The sequence below is a fragment of the Rhinolophus hipposideros genome (assembly GCF_964194185.1).
Source record: "Rhinolophus hipposideros genome assembly, chromosome: 14".
NCBI classification, from domain to species: Eukaryota; Metazoa; Chordata; class Mammalia; order Chiroptera; family Rhinolophidae; genus Rhinolophus; species Rhinolophus hipposideros.
The window spans coordinates 68,002,264-68,026,586 of NC_138060.1; the positions used below are offsets into that span (position 1 = coordinate 68,002,264).

At 53.5% G+C, this 24,323-nt stretch overlaps 1 protein-coding gene across 1 annotated transcript in view; it reads left to right on the forward strand.

Annotated features, from left to right (window-relative positions):
- Positions 1 to 1,365, forward strand: part of PDZRN3 (PDZ domain containing ring finger 3) — a 148,369-nt gene extending 147,004 nt beyond the window's left edge. The window contains exon 11 of the mRNA XM_081072855.1: positions 67 to 1,365. Coding sequence (XP_080928981.1) covers positions 67 to 603 — 537 coding nt within the window. The 3' untranslated portion in view covers positions 604 to 1,365. The remainder of the gene's footprint in view (positions 1 to 66) is intronic.
- The last annotated feature ends 22,958 nt before the right edge of the window (positions 1,366 to 24,323 follow it).

Sequence of the window (24,323 nt, forward strand, 5' to 3'; positions counted from 1 at the left end):
CCCGCCCCCAGCCCCGGCCCCGCCCCCGCGCCCCCCCGGCCCGCGCACATCCCCGCGCACGCGCAGCACTACCGCAGCTACATGCAGCTGGTGCAGCAGCGCTCGGCCGTGGAGTTCGCGCACAGCCAGAGCAGCCTGGCGGGCGCCGAGCCGCGGCTCGAGTGGAAGGTCAAGGTGCGCAGCGACGGCTCGCGCTACATCACCAAGAGGCCGGTGCGCGACCGGCTGCTGCGGGAGCGCGCGCTGCGCATCCGCGAGGAGCGCAGCGGCGCCACCACGGACGACGACGCGGCCAGCGAGCTCAAGCTCGGCCGCTACTGGAGCCGCGAGGAGCGCAGGCAGCACGTGGTGCGCGCCAAGGAGCAGCGGCGGCGGCGCGCGCTGCTGCTGCAGAGCCGCCTGGAGGCCGCGCAGGAGCCGCCGGCCGGGGACGCGCGCCGGGAGCCCAGCATCCTGGAGCTCAGCAACAGGAAGATGCTGCGGCGGCGCAACCGCAGGATCCTGGACAGCTGGATGACGGTGCAGGAGCTGCTGGCGCACGGCGCCAAGGCCCCCGACGGCTCGCGCGCGGCCGGCCGCTTCCTGTCGGTGACCACGGTGTGAGCGCGGCGCCCGCACGGACGAGGACACGGTCGTGTCCAGTGGGACGGCGCCTGGGGGTCCCCGCTCCCCCCGGGCGCGGAGGAGCCACCCTCGCTGCCTTCCCGGGCGCTCTGAACGCGCGGCGCTTTTCTCGCGTAGCGCTGGTCCTTTCTACCTTGTTACCTTCTACAGACAGCCTTTACATGTCCAAAAGATCTTTCTATTAAGCATACTTTCACCAATTTGTTTAAACTATATTCATATGCGAAAGGCAAACGCTTTTTGTCCTGCGGAAAACACAGATGCAACTGCCCGTGTGTATTTTCAATGGAACCCTATTTTGTAATGTTACTTTGCTGAATGTGTTTCATATGAGTGACCATTAATATATTACTTGGGTCAGGGCTTCGACGCAAAACCACCAAACTGGTGAGCGATTTGATACGCATAACCAACCCAGCAGTGTTTCAAAGTGTGTTCCAACTCTAAACGTTTTTCTGATTAAAGTTCCCAAGAGAGTGGAAAGGTGTAAGCAGAAAGCCGGGCATCGTGTAGCTTTGTGGAAGTTGAAAGCATGTTTGCAAACAGTGCAGCCCGTTGGAAAAACGTGCGTGTACAGGAACGTTGTGGATGGAGACGGTTTGGGGAATTCTCAGTGTCATTGTAGTAAACCTTTGCTGTGGAGATTTGAAGGGACAGACTTTGTACAAGCAAGTTCACAAAATCATGAGTAGCTGCAAACATTAAGTAAAATGAAGTTGAAATAAATTATTTTCTATTTGATATGTTTTGATGTGATTCCTCCTTTCGCAGTGGTGTCTCTGAAATCAAAGCCTTTTGTAGTGTCTGTTCTTTTCCTGCTTTGGAAGAATATGAGACTTGCAGGTCATCCGACCCTTCTTTCTGCCTGGAACCCAAAGACGTGTAAAACCAAGGTTTGTCAGTGAAAACTAAGGACTCCAACTCACCGTCTCATCCTGCATTCCAACAGTCCGTGTTGCCACACCCAGCACAGTGGCCTGTAAACAAGAAGAGCTGTGATGAATCATTTGATCAATCAGGGTCACGTCCACAGTGAAATCTCTTTGGTCTTTTAGAATCATCACTGCCTGTCAGTAATGAAAACATTTCTGGTGACGTGGCCCAACTTCCCATGTATAAGACACACCTGAAAATCACACAATATTGTCATAGGATAGCAAGGGTCATCCAAGTGGGTGGGCTTCAAAACGTATCTTTCAGACTCCAAGTCCAGGACCCTAAATAATGAATTTGCTAACAGTGTTTCCTGGTTACAGTGCTTACAACAATTTCAGCCATGATACTCACTGAAAAGACCAAAAAAATAAAATTGGAATAGGAAGGGTGTCATTCACTGTGACGCCAGGCGCCTCACACACACATCCTCCCACAGGACCTATTCCCACCAAAATTCCTCCTTTGGGGCCAAAATCTTGAGACTCATTGTAGTCACACTTGTATGAAACAACTTGATGAAAATAAGACACTGAAATACTTAGTCCTCACTATTAAGATGTCTGTTCATTTCCTCTTTTGGCACGAGCACTGCAAAGATAATCATGTCTACATGAGTCTAACCAAGCCTCCAAGGAGAAGTTCTGCACAGGGTGGGCGTTAGAGCCCTATGTTCCAACCCTCTCCAAGGTCACCATCCAGCGGCCAGCCGTGGGCCCTGGGCTCCCAGGAGAAGCGCCCCCTCCCCAGCACTCGACTCGGACCCTATCTTCCTGGCTAATGTCTCACAGAGGACAGACACCACTCAGAGGAGACAAGTTGCTGCAGGGTTTCTTTAGGGAAGCAGCTTGGCTCCCCTCCTGTGTGCTCAGTAAAGGGGGCAGGGGCTACGTCACCTCCAGGACAGAGCTCCACCTAAACAACCATGTAACACCAGAGTCAAGCAGAGGGGTTCTCAGCAGGGCTCCTGGGTGCCTCTGGATTGGGAGGGTGGGAGGGGGGCCAGCCTGTGCCACTTAAGAAAAAGGGGAGGGAAATAAAAAACATAAATCCAATTCCAGATCCTTCCATTCCAATTTACTTTTAAATCACTTTATCGTGTAGATGCACTTGGTCATACTTTGCAGTGTCATACGAGGTTTAACAATTTGGCATAACTAACTCCTCAAAGAATTAACTTCTCAAAGAAACTAGACGAGACCCTAGAAATTGTCACTTTATCAATGAGCAGGAGACTCAAGGAGACAAGGAGCAAGCACACCGGGCTTTGCACGTCTCCACAGCACTCGTCACCACACCTGCACGTGCCCTCAACTGAAAGGCAGGCAGGCACCCATGGGTGCTGCGCACTGAGCATACTCCATGTGACACCGATCTGCCACTTCTTCAATGTGTCTAAGCTCTGAAGTGCCCGCCATTCAAGGGTTTCTGAGCCAGCGGGTGAGGTGAGGGACACTCCTGGGTGATGGTGACAGGAGACCGTTTGTTTACAGCTTCTGTTCTCGCTGATGTGAAACCCGTGCTCCCATGTGAACGGTGCCCACTGCACCCAGGGGGACTTGCTACCACCCCAGCTGCTGCCACTTCCACTTCCTGGGCTCCTTTAGGAATCTGATGGAAGCTGTGGATTCTCATCACAGAAACAGGGACATATAATAAATAACACACATAAATTGTATGTAATTTTACATGCTTTCTGTGCCTCCAAAGGACCTCCTCTAAAGGGGCAAAAACCCCAAGTGTAGACCAACTGAATGTGACCACTCTATGGATTTATTTCTCAAACGTTTAGTTGCATCTTGTAACACTATTTTACTTGCACACCCATTTTTAGTATCAAAGGATGTAGTTTTTCCCATTAGAATCATATTGCTTAAGGCAATTAAAATTCACCTACACCAGTCATTGTGCTAATGGTTGTTTTTTCCACAGCTAAAAAAAATTTTGGAACTGTGATGAGGGTCTCGATTCTCCACAGCAGCCACTCCAAGCTGGATGACTCCAGTATAAACTATTTCTAAAGTACAAAGGGAAAGAAAGGAGAGATTGTTGGTCATCCTGTGTTACCCTGCAGTAGCCGCATGAGGCCATTAAAATATGCTAAGTCGAAATTGAAATGTTCTGAGAAAATGGATTTCAAACAGTATTAAAAAAACAAAGTATTTCAATAATTTCATGCATGTTGAAATGATAACATTTTGCATATGATAGGTTAAAAAATACATAATTATAATTAATTTCACTGTTTCCTCTTAACTGTCTAGAAACTGTGACTACTGGAAATTTCTCACCGCATATGTGGCTCTCCTACGCCTACCAGAGAGCACCGAAGCAGAGATTCACAGGCATGTTTGTGGGAAACACTCGCTCAGCCTGTCTCGCCAGGTCTAGGGGGCAGTTCCACCAGGCAGGCGGCCTTAGCGGTAACAGCTCAGATCAGGAACCCGAACCCGCTGAGTGTAGACGTGGGATTTGAATTTGCTTCCTGATGCAAAACCCTTTCCTGCTCACCACTGGGCCCCCATCTCCGCTGAGGTCACTTGGCCTCTGTTCAGGGTACATTCCTGTTACAATAAGTGACGGGCTTGTCGCTCGTTCACGTTGAGGTCTCCGTCACAGACGACTCTCACGCTCCTGAGAACATACGACAAGGCATAAAAATGCAGGCATTTGGGGCACACACCAAGCTTTTCATCTTTTAAATGAAAACAGAAGGTCCCAAACAGAAAGAATCGCAAAGCGATGATGAGTGCCTGGGGAATACTAGATGGAGAACTAATTAGTCTTATAAACTGAAGTATGAAAGTGAACCGAACAGTTACCTCCCTTTAGCCTTAGAAGCAGGGGACGAGCCAGCAAAATTGCCCTAAACCAAGGAAGCCGATGATTCCACCATCAGCAGCTGCGACCCCCACTCTTATTTCTCTTTCCCAACTGTTTTAAGCACATTTGATTTCTGCAGAGTGTCAACTAATTAAAAGCAAACCACCAAAACGGAGATGAGATGCCAGAGACATCATGGCTGGTGCGACAGCCTGTTTTGCTCTAGCGTGAGCTTCCTGGACAGTCACAGCAGACGGGTGGCTCTCCGGGGCTCGTCCCGGGGGCCGTTCTGCTCGAGGATCCAGTTCCCTTCAGCCTCCCGCTCAGCTCCCCTTGAAAGGCAGTCATCTGCCTGAATGTGGTTGTGCCTTTCAGTGGCAGCTCGCTGACCTCGTGAGCTCAGCGTCTTTTAAAATGAAAAATGGGGAGTGACCCTTGCTTCAATGGGGCTGCTATTGCAATGTTCAACTTACCCATTTAGTGAATCTTGCCAGGGTCCTCCAAAGCCAACCGAAAGGCCTCAGGCCTCCTCAGAGCCTCTCAAAGCTGCGTGAGTGTTAAGGGGAGCTGTGTGCCGTCCTCCTGACCTGTCACCCAGACACTGCGGCTTGAGTCGCAGGTGAGGACTGGTGACCGTGCCCGCACTCCAGGAGCCGTGCCAGAGGCCAACACGGCTTGACCTGTCACCCAGACACTGCGGCTTGAGTCGCAGGTGAGGACTGGTGACCGTGCCCGCACTCCAGGAGCCGTGCCAGAGGCCAACACGGCTTGATTCCACCCGCAGTTGTGTGTGAATGCTCGGTTTGCTTCCAGCCTAGTGGGAAAGAAAAAAATAATCCAATCGTCACACAAATAGAAAATGTCAGGAAGGTTAGACTGGGGTGGGGGATGGCCAGTGCCTGAGATTTCAGGAACGGTCTCCCAGGACGGGCACTGGTTGCGCTGACAGCAAACGGATGCGTGGGAGTTAAGGGGCAGAGACAGAGGTGTGCTCCAGGGAGATGCAAAGTCCCTGGCGTGGGGTACATGTGGCTTATTTGGGACAGCCCCCAAAAGGCAGCCGGTGCGGCTGGAGCTCAGACAGCAGTGCAGGAAGGGTGCTGTGTGAGGGTCCGGCAGGAAGCCACATGTGTACTTAACCAAAAGCACCCGTCCGATCCAACCGGCGTTTGCCTAGCACCTAGTGTGTGCTGGAAACGACGCTACATGTTTCACATGTGCTGACTTGGGTAGCCACATAGCCCGTGAGGTTGGATGGTTGCCCTTATTTTGCAGATAAGAAAACAAAGAATTAGAGAAGCAACTTGCTCCAAGGGAAAGAGCTGGGCAAGGCTGGGGGAAACGTGACACCAGTCCCTTGGACCCACACTCGGTCACTGTGCTGGCGTTGGTCTCTGTGACAGGCTCTGGGTTTCCCCCGGGGAGCGCACACTTCAGCAGGTACCCAAGGCCTGTGTTGTTCGGTCACCAGCTCAGGCTGCTCCACGGACCTGGTCGCCAAACAGCAGACACTGACTTCCCTCTGGAGAGTAGAGGCCTGAGATCGGGGACCACAGGGCGGCCTGGGGGGACATGCTGTGTCCCCACACGGCTAGGTGGGGGCTCTGATCGCCTCCTCCTCTTCTAAGGACACTGATCCCATCACAGGCCCCAACTTCACGATCCCTCTGACCCTGACCACCCCAAACAGCCCCACCTCCAAGTAGCATCGCACGGGGGGGTCACACACATCCAGCCTGTAAGACCGTTTTGTGCTCTGCCGTTTCCCAGCCTGGGGATCCGTGTGTCTGCAGCCACTGCCGACGGAACTATAAGACGACTGTGGACTCGCTCCTGCAGGGCCCGCTCAGCTGACCATGGTTACAGCACTTCCCGCCCAGCACCCGCCTGTTGTCATCTGTCAGGACACACAGCTCAGAGGCTCAGAGGCCGACCTCCCTTCTGCCTCCCTGACCAACGAAAGCCCTTCCTGCCGGTTCTCACCACCACACAGAGAACCACATCTGATGGGACGGTCTCCTCCTATCAGACCCTTCCGTCTGATGGGACGAAAGGGTGATGAGGCAGGCAATCCAGTGGGTTGGGGGCCCCAGGGCCCCTCTGGATAGACAGCCCTGTGGGACACCTGTCCTAATTCACGTCCTGCTGGGACTCCATATGGAAGAGGGGGGTTCACAGCCCTGTGCCACCCAACTGACTCTTCTCCCTGACCCACGGGTGTTGCCAGGCATCACGAGGTGCCACACTTCCACCTCCTCAAAGAACTTCTGCAGCCGCAATGCGTGGGGAGCACAAGGCCCACATGAACCCTAGCAGTCTTCATGTAAGGTTTCCGTTTTCTGAGACGCGGGGCATTCAAGCATGGAATAAGGGCTTTGCAAACGCCTGGCGTTTACCCCAAGGCACCCAGGCCGGCTGGCTTGCCCCATAGCAGAATCTTAGGGACGGGGAGCTGGGCTCTGATGGGAAAATCGTTTCTAAGAAGCACTGCAGTGTCAGCGAGCCCTGCTGCCAGCACTTACGGACTCCGTCACCTTCAGGCCACGGACCCCAAGCCAACAGTGTTTCCAGAGGTACTAGCAGGAGGCCTAGAGTTGCCTGATTTTTAAGTTGAGGTTTCAGTCTTTGACCCAGCTGGTTCAGGGTGTGACCTGTTTCTATTCTCTACTCCATTAACCCTCCTGCTTGCCAGGACACTTCTTTAATACGTGCTGAAGGTGTCACGATCTCATTTCTCTTATGAACAAGGACCATTTGTGACCAGGCTTGGAATTTAATCCTTCACTGAGCATCAAGCATAATTCCAAAAGTAGTACAAACACTGGTAGATAGTTTTGCATTTAGAAACAAGGCCAAATATTGGGTATGTTTCTTACAACCTGCAAGAGCTCAGTGAATACTCTGAAAGACCTACAAGTATGACAGACCCACGACCAAACTCAGCATGTTCCAGGTCTGGCCATGTGGTCAGCCAGGACCCCTGCCCCCCAAAGTGGTGCTTTGGGAGGTGTCGGCAGTCAGAGCTCCCCAGCAACCAGCCACTAATTCATATTATACCAAATGCTTTCTTGTTGTTGACTTTTGACACGAAAACCCCTTCTACACTCCCGAGGAAGCTGCAAAGCATGCACAAAATGTTGCAGCTAACTCAGGCTTCACAGGATCCATGTGCTGTCTTTGCAAAGACGTGATGTGTGTGGACTTGACCTGCTATTCCAAGAAAACCTCACGTCATCTTTATGGCTTTGATTTAGCAACGGATTCTCAGATATGATATCAAAGCATGAGCAACACAAAGAGCCAGCACTTGGTCAAGACAGAAGAGGCGGCCGTGTGCACAGAGGGCAGCTGTTCCTGCTGCTGGGCTGAGAGATCACCTGTGTTCCTAGGACAGGCAGGACTCGGGGCCGGGCACAGCTGGGGCTCTCAAAGGACAGGTGGCTTCGTGGACGCCTTTTCCTGCCCCCGGCTTCCACACCTACTGGGTGGTCAGCTCGGGAGGCTTGTGCCCACACTCTGCATAGCTGGCTCTTTCTGAAACACGAGGTCTCAGCTTACGTGTCGAGAGAGGTCTTCTCTGATACACATCTTAAAGTACACAATTCCACACCAATTTTTCAAGATTAAAAACTCTGTGCATCACAGGACAGTGAAAGACAACCTACAGAATGGGGACTATATCTGATAAGGATTTCATATCGAGAACACGTGAAAGGCTCCAACCCACTGGACTCGGGCCTGCCTTGCTCCAACTCAGCAACACCAATGATAACGCAATTAAAATGGGCAGAAAACGTCTGTACACGTCTCCCAGAAGCGTACAGACGGCCAGTAAACCCCTGGAAAGCTGCTGCCCACCCCCCATCCTCAGGGACATGCCACCAAACCCACAGCGAGATGTCACCTCATGCCACTCGCATGCTACGGACAAACAGCACCACCAAAGCCAGAAAATAATAAGCGCTGGTGGGGAGTACAGACGTCGGCGCCCCACACACCGCTGCTGGGAATGCAAACACGGTGTGGCCACGATGGAAACGCTTTGGTTGCTCCTCCAAAAATTAAGCAGAGTTACCATGTGACCCAGCAATTTCACTTCTGAGTATAAACCCCAAAGAATTGAAACCAAGAACCGAAAAAGATATCTGTAAACGAATGTTCACAGCAGCATGATTCAGAACAGCCAGAGGTGACACCACCAGGTGCCCACAGGGATGGCCTCCTGCCTCTTAGGCCTTTGCTCCCAGGGTCTCGCTGAGGCGGGGCCGCCCTCTAGCCCAGCCCCCGCCTGTGTAGCGGCTCTGGGATCACGCGGCTGCTGCGGCCCTTGGAATCCTCGGCAGGGACCCTGATCCTCGTCTCCCTTCTTGCTGTCTTAACAGTGGACACGCGGCTACCTGCCTCCTGTCTGGAGACTGGACCTCCCAGTCCCCACCTCACCCTCCTCCCACATCCTGACCCTGGGCTGGCGGCTGTGCCTGCCTCTTATGAGACTGGCTCTGATATTATTTTATTTTTAAGGAGGCACTCAAAAAAACAGGCAATGATCCTGTTTGAGAGACACCAAGAAGAGCGAAGGGAAACTTCCCAGTGGAGAGAAGGCAGGGCATCGCTGTCACCCTGCTCTGGGCTTGACTGAGCGCGTTGGCCGGGCTGACGGAGCCGAGCACCGCGCAGTGGGGCTGCAGCACGGAAGTCTGTCCTCATGTGAGAGACTCGTTCCATCCTCTGTCCTGGCTGCTGGAGGTTTGCTGACATCTTTGGCGTTTCCTGGCTGGTGGAAGCATTGCCCTGTCCTCTGCCTTCATCTTCATGGGGTGTCTTCTAAGGACACCAGCCGTGTAGGCCCACCCTGAGGACCTCACTTTACCTTCATCCCCTCTGTAAAGACCCTCTTTCCAAATAAGGTCACATCCTCATCCACGGGGTGAGGACTTCAACATGATTCTTGGGGGGGGGGGGAAGGGAACACAGTCAGCCCGTAACATCAACGTTAGGGAGCATCGGAAAGGTGACGGCTCCGGGACAGTCCCCCACCCTGCTGGGAAGCTGGAGGAAGGGTCTGTTGGTATTTCCTCGCCATGACCTGTGGGTTGCCCTGGTTTGTCTACGCAGCACCAGAAGCACCAACTAGTTTGCTCCGGTCACTCGGTTAATGGTTATGGAGCACCTGGGAAGTTGGCGTGAACGGTCTTATTAAATCCTTACGGGAAGCACCGCATTGCACTTGCCCCACAGGGCCTCACAGGCGCACACGAGCTGCTGGGGAGCAAGCGGACGTCGGCCAAGGGGCCCAGATCGTCGCCCCACCAGGTAATCGGTTCCTTCAAGGATTCTTACAAACAGAAGCCGCAGTTGGAGCTGAACCTGCTCAAAGAGTCGACAGCACATCTAGACTGTTTTCAAAGTACGAGCTCACCAAGATGCTATAGGAACTGTTGTTATAACTGAAAAGGGTGACTCACAAAACAAGTGTTATTCACAAAACTGGACTAAACTAAGTGAAACGATGTTTCTTGACTACGGGACACTTTCAGTGACTTTGATATGACAAGGTATTTAATGAGTCTCCAAATATATATATATATAGTCCACAAAGACTCCAGTTTTATTTCATTGCAAGACTTTTTTGTCAATTTGTGTTTCTTTTCACAAGCCACCCACATCTTGAGGACAACGTGCTGAGGAGCATGACTGGGGCCTGCTGGTAATGAGCTTGGAAGGACGGGTACCTTCTAAGAGCCACACGCAGAGGAGACAGCAGTAAGGGAACCGATCTCGCGCCAGCAAGAGCCACACCCACAGCACCCGTACGGAAAGGAGACGTTTCCCTGCTGTTTTCTCCTACTGGGTCCTGGCCTGGGGCAGGAAGAGCTGGAGTTGGCCAGAATCATCTCCCAGGTCTCCCACACCAAAGAGTCAAACTACCACTTAAAGACATGTTCGGCAGTAAAAGTAAGTAGTTATTCGAAGCAGATACACTCAAAAAGCTTAAAATGTGATTAGCTTTGTTGATAAGAGCCTGGCACTGAGGGGACTGTGAGCTGCTGATGGCGGCCTTCCAGAGGCCCATCAGCTGGTGGACAGGACCAGCAAGCAAAGACAAACAGAGCCCTTCTCGCCCCGGGCACAGAGATAAGGGCTGCACCCAGCAGCCTCAGCGAGAGCCCAGTAGGCCAAGCAGTCTGAGCGCCACGGCGACGGAGTCTGTCTCCGTCAACGCTCCTGCTTGAAAAGTTAAAGACGCTGAGCTCAGCGGCCAAATGGTCCCCAAGGCCACCCAGAGGGTTCAGAGAAAACCAGGAGCAGAAAAGCCCAGGCTACTTCCTCACACTCCAGGGCTCTTCTCTCTACCCTGACGTCTGTAAAGGCCAATCAGAATCAAGGTGAACCTGTCAGGGAGGCCAGCAGTCGTCGCCCCCCACGCCTGAGCCCCTGACATGTACCGAAAGCCCTCAGAAGCGTGTGCATGTGTGGGGCGGCGACCCACGCTTCTGCAAGGCTCGCTGACCTGTCCCAACCGACATGCGCGGACACACACACACGCTCACACACACACACACACGCACACACGCACACACACACGCACACACGCACGCTCACACATGCACACACATGCACACACACTCGCGCACGCACACACACACGCACGCGCACACACATGCACACACGCGCACACACACGCACACACACACACACTCTCACACACACACACGCACACACGCACACACACGCACACACGCACGCTCACACATGCACACACATGCACACACACTCGCGCACGCACACACACACACGCACGCGCACACACATGCACACACACGCACACACACGCACACACACGCGCACACACGCGCGCACACACACTCACACACACGCGCACACACATACACTCACACACACGCACACACGCACACACTCTCACACACACACGCACACACGCACACACACTCACACACACACACACACACTCACGCAGTGAACGTGCCCTCGGGGTGTGCTCCACAGCCAGCCGCTGACGGCTCAGGAAATCCATGGCACCAATTTAAGTAAACAAGTGAATGCTTTTAGGATTTCCTTCAGGGGTCAGGGACAGTCATAAAACCCGTGGCGTGAGTGAGAGTGACCTCAGGAGGTCACCTTGCTGCAGCCTGATGTCTCAGCAAGTGACCACGTAAATCCTTCCCCCCGACCCACCCCCGTCTTTCCCGTTTCTCGCGCCTGAGTGAGAGCAAACCTACAGTTTCTTGCACAAGAAAATACTCGCAGAAGCGTTTCTGTGTTTGCCAGAAGCTGGAGTGCCCTGTCTCTTTATGTACAAAACTAGGAGCATAATTTCCATAACCTTCCTTTTTCCCCCATGAAATACCCTGTGGACATTTCCCCGTGTCAATGAAGACAAATCCACATCATCGCTTGTCACAGGGCACGGGAACCAGCGCACGGGTAGACGCCCCACTGTCGCCAGAGTCTGACTGTTGTCACCAGCCCCGCAGGAAACCTCCTGGCAGAACCGTCCGTGCTTCTGTCTCACGAGTTAACAAGCCCACGAGTGGATCGCAACCCCGTGTTTCGCTCTGAGAGCTACCACTTGCTGTGCTGCTCAGCCGTGTAGACTGCTGGCAGCCCCTTCACGTGACAGCTCAAGAAACACCACTGACAGTGTCTGTCTGCTACCGTGGGGGCCACACACTGTCCAGTGCGCCAGGACTTCTGTCCCCAAGCTGCCAGCATTTCTCACCAGGGCCACGACCTCGTCCTTTAACTGCTACCTTCAGCTCCACCGTGCCCACCTGTGTGCACGCCCCTCGGGGGCCGGGCGTGAGTACAAATCTGCTCCTGAGCCGCCGGCCTCTCTGCGCACTTCCCACTGCTCCTGTGAAAACACAGCCGGGGCGTTAACGTGCCGGCCCCTCCCGCTCCTCCCCAGCCCTGGTGGTGTGTCAGCTGCACCTGCCTTCTCATTTCTTCCAGAGATTTCTTGCCCTCTCAGGACCTTTGCATCTGCTGTTCCATTTTGGGGAGTCCTTTCCTCACCGTCCCTCAGACTCCTCCTCCACTTCCAGGCTCCAGATCAGGGGTCACGTCCTGCAAGAAGCTCTGCTCTCCAGACTCAGGCAGACCAGCCACAAACGCGCAGAGCACCTCAGACTGTCCTTCCGAAAGGTTGTGAAATGCTAACAGTTGGTTGACTGCCTGTCCCCCTGGTGGCCTCTAAACCCCATGAGTACCCGCTGATTCGTGAAACGGGGCGTGTGACATGGCAGGTGCCTGATGGACTATCCTGAGGGCGGGGGGGGGGGGTGAGACTTTCCACTGAGACCTTCCCCAAAACAGGGCAGGAGGAGTCCCTGGGCGTCCTGAGTGGAGACCTATTGGCGGGAACGGCGCATGGCCTCTCGCGTGCTCCAGGCCACTGGACAAGGACCCCCAGGAGCCTGACCTGCACCCGCGCCGCCCCAGCCGCCGACACGGCAGCGCGGTCCCCGGCCTTCTGCACTTCTGTCCGTGTGGGGTGGGAGCGGTGACAGGACGGCAGCCACTGAAGGAGCACACAGGGCCACACCGGGGCGCTCATGAACCAGGGCGGGCACCACCGCCTCAATGCGGAGCCGGGAAGGCTACTCTGGGGAGGTGACATCTGAGGGGACGGCACGTGACGTGAGGGTGGGGGAAGCAGAGGGGATTCTTGAACACAACACGGGGCCACTTACTCTGAGGCTCAGCTGAATCCTTCCCTTGGGCAGAAACAAAGCATCACGGGAGTGTGGCCTTAGCACGTGGATTCATTCCACGGCTGCCACAACAGCGTGCCGCAAACCCAGGGCCTAAACAACAGTCGTTTGCTGTCTCACAATCTGAGAGGCCAAACATTAGAATTGAGGTGTTGGCAGGGCCGTGCTCCCTCTGCAGGCACCAGGGCCGTCCTGCATCTCTCTCCTCGCCTCTGGTGGCCTCAGTTGTCTCTGCTGGTACAAGCATCGTCCCAATTGTGACCCCCATGTCATGCCATTGTCCCTCTGTGCACATCTGCCTCTGTGCCCAATTTCCCCACTTGCAGACACCAGTTGTATAGGGTCAGGGCCTCCCTAAAGGTCCAATTTTCACTCAGTGCCCTCCGTAGAGACCTTCTCTCTAAATCAGACCTCACCCTGAGGGCCTGGCGTTAGGACTGCAACGTGGCTCTGGGGGATACAATCCAACCTGTCACAGTATTCATGAGTCAAATGTCTAGCCTTGTTATGTACAGAAGCTAGTCACATATAGTTTTAACATTAGGAAGAATTTGACTCCACAGAACAGAACAATGTAATTCGAAGAGCAGAGCTCTCCCAGTTGCAAACATCTTAGAGGTCAGACGAGCCTCTGCAGCAAGGCCAGGGGGCTGAGTGTGGGGTCCGGTGTGGCCGGACAGGACAGCCGCAGGACGTGCCGTGGGGGTCACAGCCCACGCTCACCCGCATTTCAGCTGACGTCACTGGGCGGAGCCAGGAACCTGCGGAAATGAGCTCCACTCCACTTGGAGAAAAGTAGCCCCACATTTTTCAAGTAACACCTGTCTCCTGGGTGAGCGTCTTTCAAATAAAGATTTAGAATGAAGTCACATGAGCAACAAACCCATGTCATATTTCTGCATTGTGTTCATCTTTTTTCTGACATACGCTTTTTCTAAAGAGAAATTGATCTTGTGTGAGTAACTTGCTTCGGCTTGCCATCCTTCTGTTGAACCCAACTATTTTTAAGACAATACTGCAACACTGAAGAGATCTTAAGACTCATCACAGTAATGTAAGTTTAATTTTCCACGTTACAAGAACTACTTGACTATTTGGAAAGTTTTGAAAACTCATACAACTGAAGTAAACTGAAGTTCTTAAAAAAGGAAACTGACTAAGTCTGCTAATCAATTAAGTTTAACGTGTTTAAAAAGGCTGAATTAACTAAGTTGAGCAAATGAGCTCACATAGTGAACAACGTTCCTTTAATGAGACTGCCTAAATGTGTGATTATAAATAAGATGATGAGATTTAGAAATTGAAATTTTAAGTTTGAGGAAGAAGTAGGGTGTAACTTTAATAAATGGAATATTTCTCAAAAATGACTTGTTTTTATACCAACCAGGGCGTCCCAAAACTCACATTAACACACAGAAACAAACCCCCAAACCAAAGGTGGGCAGAGCCCCAACATCAGGCTGGCTGCGCCGAGTCGGAATTTCCTCACGTCAATAGGATGGTGGCTTGGGGAGTGCGTGTGCAAGCGTGTGAGCGTGTGTGTGTGAGAGAGAGCGTATATGTATGTGTGCGTGTGTGCACACGTGCGTGCATGCCTGTATGTGTGAGCATGTGAACAGTGTGCCGTCTCCTTTTTCTGCTGACCCATTTCTTCCACACTGTCCTTCACTGATGTAAGACTCGGGTGTCTCTGTTGCTAGTCACACACAGCTGCACAACCGGGTAAGACAACCCCCCGCCGCTGGTTTGGGGTGTGGCAGTCACCCCTCAGCCGTGTCAGCACTGCCCACCCCCACACTTCCCCTCTCAGGCTGGCCGTGCCCCTGGGCCCCGCGTTCCTTACCCCCACTCTCAGAGCTGCTGCTGCTGGAAAACCAGCTCCCGGAGCGAGCGCTGCTGGCAGGGGCACCAAGAGACACAAGTGCCAGTGCTCTGGGCGGCCGAGCCTTCCACGTCTGCCCTGGAGAAGGGTGGCTCACAGCCTGTTTTGTTGTTGTTGTTGTTGTCATTGTTGTCGTTTTTCCAGGACCCATCAGCTCCAAGTCAAGTCGTTTTCAATCTGGTTGTGGAGGGCGCAGCTCACTGGCCCATGTGGCAATCGAACCAGGTGTTATGAGCACTGAATTCTAACCAACTAAGCCCACCGGCCGCCCTCACAGCCTGTGTTTTAAACACATCCAACATCTGAGCAACCGTTGGGGGCAAGGGAAAGGCTGCTTGATGATAAGCCCTGAAAAGAGGGGTCAATGCGCACAAACGGGGTTGGGGGGGCTCTGATGCTGACCCACGCGTTAATGGGGTGTCTACGTGCCAGGCGCTACCTTTACGGCCCTGGCGCACAGACACCCCAGAGCTGCTCCCCACGCAGGGTTATAATCCCAGCCCTGTCTGAGCTGAGCGAGCGGCAGTGAAAATGGATGAAAAGTATATGTTTATGTCCTTCCCATTAAATCCAAAGCCATAAACACAGGGGCACTAACGCTGATAGCAGCTCTGACAAATGCCTCCTTTGAAGAGGCCGAGAAGGTTACAACAACAAAGAGAAGGCATGACTCTGGGCTCAGGAATCTTTCATCCAGCCTCTCCCTGCCTTTGCCCTGCATTTAGTTTCATTTCAAAAATATACTTTCTGGATGGAAGGAGCATATATCAAAGCAGATTTGTTTTTCTCTCTTGACTGGAAATTTCACCTGAAGGTGACCTTGGAGCCAAGCCTGCAGCCTCATGTTACCCCAAAGTGCCGCACACGTGATCCGTCACCACTCTGTCCTCCAGCTCAGGGGGACTCCTGCTTGCCCCCTGAGCTCTGAGGTCAGTGAGGCTTCAGAATTCCTCTGAGATTCTCAGCCAAAGAAAATACCCAGGACCAGGAAGGGGCAAGCGAGGCCCATACCTGGGGCACAAAACTGAAGAGGGTGCAAAACACTCAGCAGGAAGAACAAACACTGGTTTACAGCAATCCTTTTTGCAAATCAAAGCATCAAATGATGGCCTTTGCGTTGGCCTCCTGTTTTTGTAAATAAAGTTTTACTGGCAGTCCAGGGCCAGGATGAGGGGAGGGCAAGTGAGGCAGGGTAGTCACATCCTGTCTTTATGTAGATGTTTGACCTGTCGTTCATCGTGGATTTTGATGTGTAAAAAATATTACATTGAAGCAAGGTTTTCTTGATTGCTGAGCTCTTTGGCATCCCTTAAATTTTGTGCCCCAAAATGTAAGCACCCCTCACCAGAGCCCTGGCCTGTGGGACCCCCATCGCCGCCTCTCTGTAGTTCTCTCAGATGATAACTTCATATTTCTGAGCTCTTACTGTTCACAGGCACTGTGCTAAGGACTCTGTCAATACAGGTATTCACACATTGATTTCCTGTTTGTGTGTAAACTGAGGCACAGAGAAGGCAAGTAACATGGCCCAGGCCACAGAGCAAGCGAAGCAGAGGAGCTGGGGTTGGAAGCAGGTGGCCCAGCTCTGCAGCTGGGCTCAGCCACTGCTCCGTTCTCCCTCCTTCGTTTTCTGTCCCCTCTTCTCCATCTCTCGGTGCATTCTGTGCACTCCCTCCTGTGGGAACAAAGCTGCAGAAAGCAGTTTCCAGGCTCTCGGCCTCACATGGAAAGGTGCTGGCTCAGGTAGTAAGCGGTCATCAACTGTGACTGGATGGCCATCAGCTGTGGCTAGTTGGCCGTCAGCTGTAACCAGTGAGCCACTGGCCACTAATATAACTGCCGTGGCTACGTTAGCAGCAAATGGTGGCTGGCAAGAAGATGGTGGCTGAGCTGGCAAGCGGTGCATTGAGGGTTGTGGGGGCTGCAACAGCCCCACATGTTGCTCTCAGCATAATACTTATCTCATGGTAAACCAATCTTGCTGGTCAGAAAAACAAGTTTTACTGCATTCTTAGGCAATGCGCTTAGCTGGCGCGTCTCCTATAAAGCCATCTGTGTCTGATGCTGGAAATAACTTATGAGCATCCAGCCTGGGTAAATTGCATTAGGAAATCGCAGTGTGCAGAGTGTCGTGCAGGGCGGCCTGCAGGGTCTCAGCTCCCTCTCCCCGCACAACAACGCAGGACACGGTGAGGCCAAAAGGAACACCCACAGAGCCATAGATAGGGGAGTCCTACCACTATATTCTCGCTGGCGGCTGGGTTGGAGACACAGGGAGCAAACATCGGCCAGTACCCCAACAAGGGGTCTTCCTGCACCCCCGTCTCTCTGGCGGCCGGTCGAGACACAGGAAGCAGGAGCCACACGATCTGCAATCTGCCGCCCGCTTCTCTGCCAACCAACCAACCCCCTAGCTTAGCCGTGGCAGTTATATTAGTGGCTAATGGCTCACTGGTAACAGCTGACGGCCATCTACTATCCGAGCCAGCACCTTTCCATGTGGGGCCGAGAGCCTGGAAACTGCTCTGTGGGCTCCGTCCCTAAGACACTCCTTCCCGGGCGGCTCGGGGACCAATGGCACATGGCAGGGGCTTCCTTGCCTGTGTGAGTCCTGACAGTCTTGTTTTGCCCGTTAGGCACCGAAGCCTGGCAACTGTCTGCCCAGGTCCCCAGGTGCCTGCTCTCTCCTGCAGTGGTCGCCTCTCCCAATTCCTGCTTTTCCTGGAGAAGGGAGGTCACCAGCCAGGGGCTCAGCAGTCCCTGCAACTGGCACCTGGGAATGATGATTATAAGCCACGGTCATTATCACCAGCAACACTTACTGAGGCCCTGGTGGTGGCAAAGCCCCCCCCCCCCCCGAACATGTGACGCCATCTAATAAGCTCCAGGACAGCGGAGTGCGAGGCGCAGAGGCCAGACTACCCAGAGGAGACCCTGTGCTGATGCGATAGAGAAGGCCGGTCTGGCCACTCACAGCCGGCGAGGGGAGCCGGGGCCTGGGCCTTTGCAAGCACACACCTTTATGTTCATCTCCACTGCGGCCCTTACTCACCACGCCCACTTCGCAGGTGCGGAAGGGAGGCTCTGAGAGCTTAAGCAATCTGTCTAACGTCACGTCTAAACGGAGGCAGAGTGTCCTGGACCCCAGGTTGGTCTGACCCCAGAGCTCAAGTTAATCCTACACAGCGGCATTTTTATTTCTGCTCAGTGTGTTCCTCGGCGAATTCAGCTCCCCATCCAAAACGTTTTCAGTTTGCGGGAACCCCCCAAACCAATCTCTGCCCACCTCTGTGACTCTATTAGTTTCCTTGAAAGACCCTGGGCTAAGGACTTGGGGACAGGAGGCTTATTCTGCAGGCAATCCAAGAAAACGAGAGCGAAGGCAGAGAGCAAGACCAGAGGTAAGACAAGGAAGAGAACATTGTCACGTGTCCTCCTGTGAGCATCAGGGCTCCTGTCCCAGGACCACAAGGCAGATGGAAGGCCTCCCAGAGATGTCTGGGAAGGTGGGAGGGTGGGGGTAGCGCAGCTGCCATGTCCTTGTGGTTGAAGGTTGGCTGCAGGAGCGATCACCCATGAGCATGCACACACATGCACACACATGCACACGCGTGTACATGCATGCACACATGCACACACATTCTCTCTCTCTCTCCTCCCCTCACTGCAGGGAGGGGCACTTTGCAGCTGCAGCTCTCAAGGCCAAGGGGCAGAATGCAGAGACATGGGTACCCTTGATGTGGGACACAGGTGGTTCAAGGCTTTGAACTTGCACCAACAGCCCCTGTGGCTTTGGCTGAAACCAGAAGGGCTGAGGGGGCGTGCAGTTTCCTGCCACCCTGATAGGCTGTTTTTATCAATCACGAAGGCCACACAGCATGTTAATGACCCCCAGCCGCGTGCAAGCATGTGCTTGGCCAAGGGCAGCAGACTACACTTGACCTTTGACGTCGAACCTAGAAGTACCTGGAAATCGGTTCCATTTCCCACCCGTCCCTTTTGATGTGCTTCCTGCTGGAGGTCAAGAGGGACACTTCTCATATAAAAAACCCAAAAGCCCCCGACTTAAGGAAGCCCCATCCTCCCTGTCACCTTACTGTCTGTCCCCGCGCGTGACAGTGGCAGCAGGACAGCAGGGCAGAGCTGCGGACTCTGAGCCGCCCGCCCTGCTCACTGCAGACCAGCTCTGTGCCCACGCAGCCCACCTTGTCCCTCGTGGGGCTGCCACAGGACTGAGTGCTGTCACCCGCCTATTCCTGCCGGCACCCAAGCGTCTGAACGTGCCTGCAGGACTGTCCCCAACAGCCGTGGGCCTCACTGCAGGTTCCGGTGCGTGGACCTAGGCTGCCTGCGCCTCCGCCGTTTGCCTCCCCAGCTTCTTGTGACCCTTGCAGCTTCTCGTCCTTCCCCAAAGGTCACACCTGCCACCCCTCCAGCCCACGCACCGCCTGGCGCTCAGCAAGGCAGCGAAGCTGGTGCCGGAGGCTGGAGGCCGGGCCTGACCACAGCCACCTCCCAACTGTGGGGCACCCGGCTTATGTTTCCGGTTTCCGGTCTAGTCAGGGCGTCCTTTGGACTGTGACGCCCCTTTCGTGGGTCACGCGGGTCCCAGACCACCCCCTCTTTAGACACCACGCCTGCCCACACCTGCACACACCCGCCGCGGTCCCCTCACCTAGGGCTCATTCTGTGTCACCTGCTGTTGTCACTCCCTCCCACTGCCCCCGCTCCATTTACAACACGCCTGGTCATATGGTAGCTGCTCAATAAATACATGTTGAAAAAAAGAAGTCCGCACAGCCCTACCACACGCATAGACCCTAGGACGACACATGCAGTAGCTGCTGCTGCCAGTTTCTACCACACCCTTTAGAGAGGCAGGGACAAGCTGGCCAAGTGACGGACTCCTGGCGCTGATTGAATTCACCAACAACTTCCGGTTCCTTCCAGATTCCTGCTAACGTTATGAAGGCACAAAGGTATAAACTCACAAGGACAAAGAGAGCAGCAGATAAGATGCCAGGTTGAAGACATCAGAAGTGTCTCTGAAGGAGAGTGCTGACACCTTAGTGTGGGGCTTGTGCGGGAGCTGGCGGGGCACCAACTGGCAGTGATGACCGGCGGGCAGATTTCAGGATCAGAGGCACCAGCGACCCCCAAGGGGACAGCGAGGGGGGAGGCTGGACAGACGAGAATCAGTGCGAAGACCCTGACGGGGACAGTTAGACCTGCAGGGGACCCCTGCACGTCACAGCTGGGCTAAGAGCCACTCTGGTCCCAGGAGTTAATGGCGTTTGTGTCTGGAGATTCCCAACATGAAAACCCGAGGCACAGAACAATCCGTGTGAGCAGGAGGTGGGGATGCAGTGGGGTCTGCATCCAGAGAGTGAGACCCTTGTCCCTTCGTCATCGGGGCTCCCAACCTCAGCCTGGGGCAACACTTGTATGTCCAAGCAGGACACTGAGAGGCCTGGGCTGAGAGACTGACCGATCCCAGAGGTCAAGCTTCCAGAAAGTGACCCGGGAGGTGCATTGTGACAAAATGATGGCATGCGCCAACCTAAACGCCTCCTCCCACCAAACACACGTGTGCGCATGTCCGCAGACACACGTGCAGCACACGCAAATACAAACATGCTCCACACACGTCCCAAGGTGCATATGTGCACGCACACGCATGCACGCACACGCATGCACACACCCAAGGACGTATCCACATGCTGCTCCACATACACAACCTGCACCACAAAAGCCAGACACACACACTCAACGTTCAAGCAGCTTTTCCCTTCTCCTTAAACATGGACGTGCAACCAAAGACAACCAGACACTGGAACAATCTTCTAAAAGAAAAGGCGAAAAGCAAAACAAACAGATCGGTGTGAGTTGGAGGAGGGGCATGCCCAGGAGAGAAGATAGTGTCGCGAACAGAATAGAAAACAACTGTCATGATTCCAGTGCCAGAGAGAGTTAAAGACAGGTGTTGTGCCCTTGAAGCAAACACAGAACTCTATAAAAGGAAACTGTGAGAATAACAAAGAACATCTGAAAGTTGAAATTATGATCATAGAAAAAAGTTCAAGAAACAGTTATGATGTCAGAGGAGTAGCAGATTGGGGGACTTATCACTTGGTGAGGAATGTAAATGTCTAACTATTACATTGTTTTGTACAGATGAAACTAATAAAAAATAATGATAAAAATAAAATACAAGCAAACTTGGAAAAAACCTCTCAGAAAGTAAACAAGACAGAACAAGTGACGTGGAAGACGGGAGGTGCTCTTACAGGCTCCATGCAGGCAGCAGAATGGGCAGCTCAGAGGAACAAACCGGGAGATGGGATGGGAAGAAAGGGACCCAACCGTGACACCCAGCAGGAACCAGCGGGAGCAGCGGGGGGGCCTGGGGATGCCGGCACGCCTGGGTCCAAGTCCACCTGAAGCAGCAGCACGTTTCAGGACACAGGGGACAGCACTGGGCTTCAGAGCGGCAAGCATCACCCACAAAAGGGCGGGAACTAGCACGAGACTCTGCAGCAAACCTGGGAACTGGACGAGAGGGCAGGGCCTTGGCTGTGCTGGGGGACAATTCCCAAGTCACGGGTTAACCTAACGTGAGATGCAGTGTCTCCCCGTGTTCACACCCATCAAGTCTTCCCATCGAGCTGTGCTGCAGCTACCCTTCCTCAGCACATTCCCAGGGGGCCGTGCCACGATGGGGGGAGTAAACCAAGACTGATTTCCAGAGACGAGCACCAAGCACGAGAGGAGAAGCAAGGCCCTGGGAGGGGAGTGGGCGCTGGGCCGCGGGCTCCCCGCTCAGGTGACCAAAGGAAGCCTCTCAGGTAGCAAGCCGATGGCTCCTCTGATGGCTGACTGTAATGAGAAGAGTCTCGGAGCGTTGTCAGTGTGCTTGAGAAGTGACAAGAATATAGACAACAAGCAAACTGAAATAAACAAAGCAATGATTAACTCGGGGGAAACTAGGAAAGCAGAAGTTTAACTGTGTGAGTGGCCAACAGCATTTACATGATACATGTGAGTACAGAACAGGGATTTGGTGACGGACAAGTCCCCACTGGGATTTAACACTGATGGAAGAAAATGGAAAGGGGCACTTTGCGTGTGGGTCTGTGTGAGAAATCAAATGTGTCATCGTCCATCTTAGGAAGCCTGTAGTCCAAGTACACAAGATCAGAAATGGCAACATAAGTACTTCTTAAAATCCTATAGAGGAAAGCATCATAAGAAACAGCTAAAAGGCCTGCAAGCCTCAGGAAAGGGAGGCTGGGAGTGGGGACGTGACTCTCGGTGAACAATTGTTGCTTCACTAAAACTGAAGAATTAAGTTAAAAAGAGAACAAAGCCCAGAGGAGTCCGTATGTGGGGGTTCACCATCGCAGAGGTGGCGGCTGGACCCCCGTTGATCAGTCTCGCGGGCATATGTCTCCACGAACAGCTGGGAGCAGATCAAACAGGTCCAAGAGCATTCGGCTCAAAGTGTCCTCACTTCTGCCATCACGTCACCAAAGCAGCAAGAACAGCAGGTGACTTTATTGAGAGCTGTGGACAGAGAGCAGTGCTGAGCTGTTCTCACGTGACTCTTGAGGGAGAAGGAGATTCTATCATTATCCCATTTTCCCACGGGTAAACCGAGGCCCAGCAAGGCAGCATGAGTGATACAAGGCCAGTCAATTCTGTCTTGTCCCTGAAGAAAAGGGGATGAGAAGAAACTCTTCCTACTTGGTTTTCTGCCTTTCAAAAACCAAACAACCCAAATGAGGCAATTTTAGAATCTTGGGCAAACTTGGTGAAAGATTAGGCCGACCCCGACTGAGGCTGACGGGGCAGGAGCTCTGGGTGAGGCATGGTGGGCGGCGGGAGAGCTCAAAGAATGAGAAATATGAGGCTGTGAATGCCAGACACAAATCTGTCCAGTCATTAAGGGGGAATTGCCAAGCTCAGAGCTTATCTAAATCACCCCAAACGAATCAGCCATTTAAGCACAGCCCCATAAAAACTAAAAGGCCCCCAGCAAGGCGGCTCTGCAGAGATAAGTGGCTTCACAGCCTCATTGGGGTATGAAAATTGGAGGGCGTCCGCAGCCTTTCTGCATGACTAGGTTGAGCTTGGCGAGGCCCCACTGGGACAGGGGGCCGGTGCCCCTGGGCGAGCTGCCCGCCAGAGTGAGAAAGCCGTGCCCTGGCACGGAAGGCGGGGGCAGTGTGTGACCCGGCTTTGGGGCTGGCACTAGTGCAGCCGGCCACGCTGAGACGGGTCGCTCCTCCATCTCGGAGTGTGATGTCCCCGTCCCACCTTCCCTCCGCTGCCATTCCGATGTGGGCAGGACTGGCTGGGCGTCAGTGACGTTGTCTTCCTCTCCAAGGTGGAAACAGAAACCCAGTGTCGTAGACCGACTGGCAGGTCCCCAAGGCATGTCCACCCCCGAACCTGTGAATGGGACCTTATTTGCAAAAAGACTCTTCCAAGTCAGAATGAAGCATCGTGAGGTGAGAGCAGCCCCCGGGAGGGCTCTAACCCCCGTGCGCCTCCTTAGGAGAGACAGGAGAAGACACAGAAGAGCAGAAGGACCTGTGGAGAGGACGCAGTCCTGGGGTGAAGCCGTCATAGCACAGACGGCCTGGGGCCACCAGAAGCTAGAAGAGGCAAGAGACGAGTGTCCCCAAGAGCCCTGGGACGGACTGTGGCCCTGATGGCACCTTGATTTTGAACTTTTAGCCTCCAGAACTATGAAAGGAAACATCTCTGCTGTTCTAAGCCACCTAGTTTGTGGTAGTTTTAGAGCTCACAACGAGTGTAGTTCCCTAATTTCAGAAATGAGGAAAGCAGGGAGCAGAAAGTGCTGTGGCCTTTTGAAAGTCACACGGCTTCTGGGTGGTGGAGAACGGGTCACTTAACCTTTCTTCTCTCGTGTTCACATCTAGAAAATGGAGACAAACACACCCGCTAATGAGGTAGTCGTAATGATCAAACGGAAGGAAAGGTGTAAAACCACGTCACCCTGCCCGACCCATAGCAGCTGACGACAACGTCACCACCAGAACCCCCACCCCCCGTCCTTGGTGTACAGGAAGAACAGAGACTTACCTCTGCTACCACCAGCCGCCCACACGCCATTCCCGAACCCCTTCCTTAAACTGCCCCTCTTTTCTCATCTTTATTAGTCCAAGTTTACTCTGCTTTTTCCAGCTTGACTGAGCTCTGACGGCTAACATGTATGTTTAAGGTGTAAATGTGAAGGGGGTTACAGCACACAGTGGCGTGCGGCAGAGCAAGGCCAGCTCGCACGCCCACCACCTCCCGTG